General features: G+C 34.3%; 1 protein-coding gene across 4 annotated transcripts in view; it reads right to left on the minus strand.

The window, feature by feature from the left end:
- Positions 1–6220: 6220 nt before the first annotated feature.
- LOC145246695 (uncharacterized) overlaps positions 6221–9823 on the minus strand; it is a 15411-nt gene continuing 11808 nt past the window's right edge. For all 4 annotated transcript variants that reach the window (XM_080108418.1, XM_080108419.1, XM_080108420.1 and 1 more), the window contains one exon: positions 6221–6402. In XM_080108418.1, coding sequence (XP_079964544.1) covers positions 6391–6402 — 12 coding nt within the window. In that variant the 3' untranslated portion in view covers positions 6221–6390. The remainder of the gene's footprint in view (positions 6403–9823) is intronic.

The following is a 9823-nucleotide window of genomic DNA, read 5'->3' on the forward strand; positions in this document are numbered from 1 at the left end:
CCAGGCACCGGAAAATGTTGATCGGTTCAGTTTTTCTCCGTGGAGGAATTTAATGACGCAACTCTGCTTCTGACGCGTGTCAATGATAAAGGGGTTGTTTTTTTAAGTCTTACATCGTCAATATATGTAACAGAGAGATGAAACTTTCAGTTCATGAATGCATAAGTTCAGTCATCATAACAATGCAATTTGCAGTTCTCTCTGATCTATTGAGCTATAATAAAAATAGGAGGAATTATTTTTAGAAAGTCCTTTATGTGTGTGTGTATATATATATATATGTATATATATATATATATATATATATATATATATATATATATATATGCGTGTGTGTGTGTGTGTGTGTTTAGAGCTATAGGCGGTATAAGAAACATAGAAATGTTGATGTTTTTAATTTGGCATATTTTATTTTGATATTTTTCAGTTGTTACTTCCTTGCTGGGCATTTATTTAGCTTCTGTTTAACGGGTTATACACGAGGTCAGGTGTTATTTTGATGTAAGTGTTTTTGTGGAACGAATTGGATTCGAACTTGGCACACCCAGGTTTTCAGTCCGTGACGTTAACTACAGCCACCAATCTACTAAAATATTCTCGTTTTAGAATAAAAAATGATTTAATGATTTTTGATCCCCCACACATTAATTTTCGTAGGAAGACATAAAAATGGTGCAAAACTGTTCCGTGTGGGAATTACTCGCCCGGAAACGATGTTTCTTCTAGTATACAGAATGCAAAATGTGTTAAAAGAAATGAACATTTAGCAAATTTATGTTTAAAAAATATAAAGAAAGAAAATATACATTATAAAATAAAATTAAAAATTCCGTTACTTATATCGCACCCAGTATATAAAACACGTTAACACGTTATTTGCGTTTCCTCACCGAGAATCGATCACGAGCCGCCTAGGAATTCTAACTTCATATGGAAGCTGGGTGCTTATCGGTAAGATGAAATTTGAATAGTATCATTTATACGTAAATAGCGAAATAATATTTCCCTTTATAAGTACATATCTTCTTTTTGTCTGTATACATTTATATAAGAGAATATTGCATAAAGTCTGTGGCCATTTTATTTTCAGATTTTATCTCGAAGTCAAAAATATTTTTAAAACTTTTCGTTTGCTCTTTATAATAGCGTTTCCTTTCTCGCTGATATCATTCAACAACATGGCGTTTAGAAAAACGACTAGAATTCTACTAATGGTTGTTTGAAAAGAAGCACGTACAATGTTTCATAAAACGTTCGTCTCAAACTTTTACTTTGGTTTTATTATTTAAAAATCGATTTAGATGCCCGAATTTTTTTTATTCATTTTCTTCTCTAAACATGTCCATTTTGGGATTTTCTTTGGCCTCTTTCTTTTATTTTAATTTTTTTTTCAAGATTGCTTCAAGATTTATTTCTTTTAATTTTCTTTTTAATGTTGAATAGATTCATGTTCGTTTATTAAATATATCTGCCATTTTTATTGAATTTTTTAAATTCCTTTATAACATCCAGACAATATAGTACATGTATGTGTTTTGTTCACCTGGTAGACCTACTTATGTGGAACTATTTCAGACATCTTTGAAACAGATTTTTTTTATTTTATTAGACGTAGAAATTATAATTTCATATTATAAAAGATTATTCGTCTTTTTTATTTCCATCTTATGCTTCTACTTCCATTTTAAACAGATCTCATTTTCCAGCGAAATTGTATTTTTCCAAATTTCGACGCAAATCTGCCTCCGTTCTTTTATTTGTCCAAAATGGATAACTCGTGAGTAACAAAATGCAGTCAAAGGAGAAACAAAATCCTTTTAGATGAAATCGGTGCAAAGGTGTTGTCGGTTTGTAGAAAGGGAACTTTAAACTATTGTAATTTATTTTATGTATATTGGTTATTATTTAAACCTTATTTTTACTTGGAAGGCTACTACTTATCAAGGCTCAAACGCCACTCAAGGATAAATGTTAAGTGGACGGTAAGACAAGACCAGATACGATGGAGCTTTGGTAGGGTTAGATTATCTAAATTGACGATTCAATAGGAATTCATTCACATTAGACTTGAAGACGACCATGTTATAGTCAGTCGGATAGCAGACAAACGGTATTGCTTACGGGACGTTCTAGGAAAGAAACTCTGCTAATGGAATTTTCGTTTAATTTCGCGCACATGTACGGAGTGAGGAAAGTTGGTGGTGGTTGTTTTAGCTAGGCGAATATTTATTGTAAACGTTTTATGGGGAGAGACTATAGATCGGAGCTCAGTCGAACACCAACTATAAAGGTATCGATAGATTAGAGACAGACTCGCAACGTCTTTTTTGTGAGAAAGGGGAAGTAGGGAAGCGAAAAGGTCATTGGCCACCAAATTTCGAAGAAGGTCCTGTACTCTGTCAAGGCAGGAAATGGATGCTTTTTGGGACTCCACCTTCAGATCTGACAACAGTACACCATCTTAAGCCGTACAGGTAGAAGATTGCGTTGGGACGGTAGAACGATCCCGCCATCTTTCCAGTGATCCTTGGCCTTTCCTCTCACTTATTGACCGTTATAGTCTATTTTTCTTTTTGGTTTCTTGGACTTACTAGATTCCAGAACAAGAATTTATGTATCCTGGTGGAGTATTCAGCTTAATGTTATTACTGGGGTTAGGACAACAGCATATTCTTTTCATTGTTTTGACTCTCGAGTGTGTATCCGTTGATATCTTATATGCTTTTATATAGAGTGATGTGGTTCTCGGTTGATTAACTGTGTCGAACTGTGTCGGATATATACTCGAGAGTCAAAACAATTAAAAGAATATGCTGTTGTCATAGCCCTAGTTATGACTATAGGCAACATCACTTACAGAAGGTGCACCAATCCTCGTATAAGCCAAAGTAGAGTAGCCATATCGAGGGTTTTTTTTGGGGGGGGGTTTCTTTCTGGTTTGTCCAATCAAAAACCATCACTTAGGCCGATTGACCACGTGACTGAGTTTATAAAAGGTTAAACCCACTGCAATTCCATCGCTCTCTTTTGTTCTTCTCGGTTCTCGATTGACTACACACTCTGCTGTCGGGGCGTAACTTTGACCCTGATCAACAAGAAGACAAACAAGCCAACATGGCTACCTCCGTACACGAGCTTAAATATGGTACACACATGAACTCTCCTTCTCCCACAGCACTCTCTATTTTTTGTTCCTGTCCATACATGGACACATGCTCCGACTACTAACTTTTTCAGACCAACATCACAGATATTTTGATTAATACAGATTTCGTAATTATTATGAAAAAGCCAATTCTTTATTGATTATTATATTGTACCCAGTATATGGTAATGATTTCAAAAGTTAAAAGATCACAGTGTAGTATCTGTTCTGATGCTACACTTCATTTTTTCTGTACTCAGTCCGTGGAAGAGAAATCCTTCTAAACTAAGACAATTATTATTTTTGTTTCTATCCAGAGTGCCCCTTTTGAGAGCTCGATTTTCTGCTCATTAAAAACCAACCTTGTTTCTAACTTTGCCTTTGTGGGGAGGTAAGTAAATTGGCGGTATTAACTTCAATACGTATCCATGAACTCTTTTTCTTTCAACACGTCTGTTTAATCTTTCATCAATGTCTCTGCATAGGAACTCTTCCCAATACTCTTTCGTATATGTCATACCAACGAAGATAATCGCGAAAGTTGCTATTAATTGTTAGAATGAGACTCTTGTCTTTATTTCTATACATTCTCATACTGACAAACGCCAGGACAACCTGGTATGAGAATGTCCCTGGACAGAGAAACCTTAGTAGACTACTACTAGACACTAGAGGATAGTGTCTAGTAGACATCCAAGTCCTTTCCAGCATAGAATATATAATTCCAATGTTGATTAAAACCCATTGATTGTGATTTTTAAAAAATGTCTTAAAATTTTAGTGGTCTCCAGAAAAGAATTGAAATTCAGGAACTCTTACAGTGGGTGCAATAAGTACCCGATACAACGCAAAAAGTTGATGTATTTTTATTACACACAAACAATAGCAAAGTGTTATTCTAAAGTATTTTCGTATAATAAATACAAATCTCGTATCAAAAATCATACAAAAATACACTAAAATAGCACTTGTTATTGTTTTTGTTTTCGTCTAATAAAAATACATGAGTTTTTTGCTATGTATCGGATACTTAATGCACCCACTGCATATAATTGGCGTCTAATGACTATGGATTAAATCGAATGGAAATTTTGAAATCAGTGTGTCTTAATTTGCTTCAGTTCATATCGATCCGTTAAACCTCTGCATTGTATTTCCTTTTACAAATTACCTTTATATACAAACTACACAATGCTTCAAGCAAACTAAATTAACCTCTTATCATTTAGTCTTAAACAAACAGAGTTTATCACAACAAAAAAGTACCTTTTCGACTTTCTGTAAAATGTGCAAGGGTTGGCTGTCAGATTAATATAATAACCCCTGCATGCAGGTTTGGACTAAAATCGGACACATATTTGAGGAAGGAAAACTTTCTGAAATATCATACGATACGGTACTTCTATCAGATTATTCTGAAGCAAGTGAGAACCCAATGCAATGTTCTAAGTATATTAAAATACATATGTATTGTATTAATAAAAGTGGGAATCTTCATAGCTTATTCCACTGTTATATATCTTCATTTAAAAATGAAATGGAAATTTGCGTTTCTTTCATCCAACTCTTTCGGATTTCGCTTTCATTTTCACACAACCGTAACTGCAATGATGACCCCAGTTATTTTCGTCAAAATTGGAAATATTTTCTAAATTGTCACCGTTACGGAATTTGCGTTTCTTTCGCTCAACTCTTTTTAACAATAATTATTTAAGGATTTCGCTTTGATTTTGATACAAAACCATACAATGATGATCTCCGTTATTTTCATCAAAATTAGAAACATTTTCAAACATTCACCAGCTATTGGCAAATAGCTTTACTGCTTTGGGGATGCCTTGGGACAGGCAAAGGCTAAAGGAGTAAACGTCGACAAAAAAAATCCTGTTTGGAGTCCCGATAAGTGGATGATGAAGCATTGCCACACTTTTTCGGCAACTCCTGGCTCTGACTGTATTGACTAGCTTTTCCATCGGATTTGTCTGCAACGCCAAGAGGGTCACCCTGATAACTGGATAAACCTAGGTCTTCTCATCACACGCCTAGGCCTGCATCCAGGAAACCAATTCCAACTTCGAACAAGTATAGCTGTAGCAGATGTTGCAGTGCATCAGACGTTAGATACAGCATGGCGTTTTCTTATTAGACAGAAGATTGGCGCCATCATTTTTATGTTTTCGTTTGCTTCGGTTTGTGTCGATCCGTTATACGCATGCATTGTATTGCCTTCTATAAATGACCTATATATATACACACACTAAACAATGCTTCAAGCAAACTATATTAGCTTCTTAAAATAGTTAGATTGTCTAGAATAAAGAAAGAAACATAAAGAAACATGAATATAAAATTTGCAATTTATTAATGAGCTTCTACAGAATTTGAACAGAACTAAGGGTCTTTTTTTACTGTAACCCTTATCCAGCCCTCACCTAACGCTGAACAAATTCTAACCCCACTTAAACTAACTTTAAACCCTAACCCGGCAAAAGTCAATTAGTTCAGTTGAACTTATATATATATATATATACACACATCGTTTTGAATTCATTTGTTTTGAAAAAAGAGTTTCAAGAACTTTTGACATTTATAAGAACATCGGACCGAGGATGTTGATTCAAAATCTGCAGTTTTTTTGGTTGGTTGGTTGTTTTTGTTTTACGGCATATCAACCCTTTTCAGGTTATTTAATGCTGAATCCAAAGAATTTGAAAAAAAAAATTTAATAGAATATATTTGTTGTTTTCAAGTCGGTTTCTATTCAACCCATAGTTGGGACCCTAACAGGTACTACCACTCCGGGTCAGAGTGGACCTGGAAGCAATGAAAATTAAAGGGTGGCTCCATACTCCCCAAAGCCCGCACTCTTGGGCCTCACCACTGGATATAGTGTGAGGTCAAGTTAGTTTAGCACAACCGTTTAACTGTGGTGCCGTGGCACACACATACCGTTTTGCTTTATATGTATAGATGGCTCATCGAAAATCGATCGATCCTCCTGCATTAAATCGACCCTGCATCGTAAATATCCTTTGTAAGAATCGACATGCATTCAATAAAACAAAAAAAAACTGATTTAGAATATAAAGAAGAAGATCATTTTTGTTTTATTACATTTCATTCTGGCAGCATTCAAAGTACTTTGTGAACTCAGTGACATCTTTCTTTTTTTTTTTTTTTTTTTTTTTTTTTTTTTTTTGGCAAAATAGTAATCTTTCTTGAAGCTGGATCTTCATTCTCGTCCCTTAAGTGTGATACTGAAAAGATTTAAAAAAAAAAAAAAAAAAGATACTTTAAGATTAAAAATTGATCGTGTACTAAATAAAAATATATGAAGAGTTTAAAACCACGAATGCTAAACATAAAAACCATATACAAGATCGATTGCAGTTGATGTTAAGCGTAGTTATAATAACTATCTATGCCTTAATTGGTTTGTACTTATTTTCTACTTTTTTTTAATGTTTTTCATTTACTTTTCTTATTTTATTTGATTCTTTTTTTTTTCTGTTATATTCTATGATATCTCAGGTTTTAAAAAAAGAGAAACACCCAATAAAAGAAAGTGATGCTGATTGTTTAGTGGTCTACGACTGGTTTCATCTACTACAGTTTTTCTTCTTTTTTTTTTTTTTTTTTTTTTTGGTTGGTTGGTTGGTTATTTTTGTTTTACGGCATATCAACCCTTTTCGGGTTATTTAATGCCGAATCCAAAGATTTTGAAGAAAATTTTTTTAAATAGAATGTGTTGTTTTTAAGTCGGTTTCTATTTAACCCATTGTTGGGACCCTAACAGGTACTACCACTCCGGGTCAGAGTGGACCTGGGAGCAATGGCAATTAAAGGGTGACTGCACGCTCCCCAAAGTCCGAATGCTAGGGCCTCACTACTGGATATAGTTTAAGGTCATATCCAGGACCACAGTTCTTTGAATGCAGTCGAAATCATTACGACGAAGAAGTACTGTCAACAAATGGATAAAATGCATCAGAAACTTCGACAACAACACCCAGCATTAGTCAACAGAAAAGGCCCAATTCTCCTCCACGACAATGCCCGGCCACACGTGGCTAAACTGACCCTACAGAAGTTGAACGAATTGGGCTACAAAACTCTTTCTCATCTACCATACTCTCCAGACCTCTCACCTATCGACTACTACTTATTTAAGCATTTCAACACCTTTCTGCGTGAGAAATGCTTCAAATACCTAGGAGATATAAAAAAAAAACGCCTTTAATGAGAGATGAAAACGCCTTGTCACTGGAATGTAAGATTTTTACGTTACTGAGATAAATACACTTGTTTTGCATTGGCAAAAGTGTGTTGATTCTGATGGAGCTTATTTCGATCAATAAATTTTGTTTGAGTCGAGATAAGTTTATCTGAATTAAAAAGTTTAAAACCGCAAGAACTTTCCTGTCGACCTGATAACAACAAATTACAAATATTACAAATTCAAAAATTGGCGCGTCAGAATATAATATAGATTTGTTCTATGCATTGCGATATATGTGTGTGTGTGTGTCCTAAAAAGGTAAAGTACGTTTTTATATTTAAAAAAAAAAACATGGTGTAACAGTGATAAGTAAAAATTGACAAATCAGAATAAAATATTGATCTGTTCTATGTATTGCTATGTAAGTCTAACTTCAAGAATCCGACCGTTTTAATCTCCATATATAATAAAATAAGCACGGTTATTTCTGCCAGAAAATAGCAGTATAAGATAAGAAACACTGAGGTCACACATTAATCCAAAATGGACATGCTACTTGCTCACAGCTGATGCATGTTTCCGGGCTATTTCTATCGATTTCATACAAAATACTAAATTCCTAGTATAAGTCATAGGAGAAACACTCTCCTAAACAAATCATAGTTAAGGGTTGTAGCCAATACTTCCCCACTCATTGTTATGTCCTCTTTCTATCCCAATTTTGACCGTTACCAAATATTTCATTAAATGAGTCCGTGATTATTTAATTATCAGTCATCTAATGCTCATTCAATATGGAAATGATGAACACTTCCTGATTTTTGCCTTTAAAGTCGTTTCAAGGATTAAGAAATTGCTTTTCCAAACACTTTCCGAATGATTTTGTCAAAATCCAATATGTCTTCCATCCTTACTCGCTTAGATAAAAAAAAAAAACATAGAAAGTTCTGCTTACCACAACTTTTAGACTGATACGCACACATCTATTAGTTTCTTTTAAAGAGACACTACAAAACTGTTCATTTACTATGAAAAAAATCATTTCTCCCACTGGTCATGTTTAGTTATTCTTTAACGCCTGTGAGAAAATAAGAAGGTTGTTTTTAACTGGCCAGCAACCAGCTATAGTTCTATTAAATTTATTATCATTACAAAGCTATTTTTCTGCTATTTCCAAAAAATAAAGTTAATAAATAATGCATATGAATATAAAATGGAATATATATTAAATTTGTATTTATTTTTAAAGGAATTGGCACTGTCGCTTTACGAGGGAGAGCGTCAGAAAAAAAATTGTAATATATATATATATATATATATATATATATATATATGTTTTCACATGTGATGGCACGGTCCTTAACAAATTCGTCCACGCAATTCTGAATCCCACCGCCGAATCGACATGCCACGCCAATACCCTTTAATCGACACACACGTTCCCAAGTAGAACCGAACAATCTCGCCGAATCGACACGCCACGATACGAAAACCTAATAACGCGAGACGCGTTATTAAAGAGGTGTATTTCAAAACCCGCAAAGTCGTCGGGCGAAACCAAGTCGTCACTTTGGGGTAAGATGGGTGTAGTTCATTAGTGAACTTTATTTGTAATCGAAAGGTCTCGGGTTCGCCTTTCACCGCAGGTAGGCCCGACTCATACGCTTGTCGGCACATCACGAGCCAATTTTACTAAAGGAATTATCAGGGGGGGGGGGATTCAGTTTGTATTTTTTTTTTTTTTTTTTTTGTAATAAAAATAACTCAAATCAGTTTTTCATTTCTAGTGAATCATTCAACTTATATCTTATATACGTATTCGCTAGAAAAAAAATATATAATGCAGAGCAGGACCCAAATACGAGATAACTAAAAAAAAGCACACAATTCAATATGTGTTATTTTGAGATGCCAGTTCGAGTTAAAGACAGTTATTGTACGTAGCGAGCGCGCATTGATTGATAGAAAAAGAACTTTGTTACTACGAGTTTATTCGTAGTGGGCAAAGCTAAGTAAATGTCAGGAGACGAGAATACGCGTAGTTGGTAGAGAATGTATTAAGCTCTCTGGCCTGAAATAATAGTATGTATGCATGTATATATATATATATATATATATATATATATATATATATTATTATCATCATCTCCTCCTCCTCCTCCTCAACCTTTGGATGTTTTTAGTTGGATTTTCTTTCTTAAATATCAGGTCAATTCCTTTGACTTTTGACATTCAATTTGTTTTAACACTATCGCCGTTCCCAACAGGCAAGCCTTTTGCAAAAAAAAAAGTAAATGGCAACGTACGAGAATACGCGTAGTTGGCAGCGAATGTGTTAAACTTTCATCTAACGTAAACCCCTTTGGCCCACATATAAAATATAAGACAAAATAAAACCCGATTTTAGCACACTTTCGCCGTTTTTCCTGGCTTCTTCTTCTTTTTCTCCGTAAAACTTT

Source organism: Euprymna scolopes, chromosome 24, assembly GCF_053919585.1.
Source record: "Euprymna scolopes isolate OS-2025 chromosome 24, ASM5391958v1, whole genome shotgun sequence".
NCBI classification, from domain to species: domain Eukaryota; kingdom Metazoa; phylum Mollusca; class Cephalopoda; order Sepiida; family Sepiolidae; genus Euprymna; species Euprymna scolopes.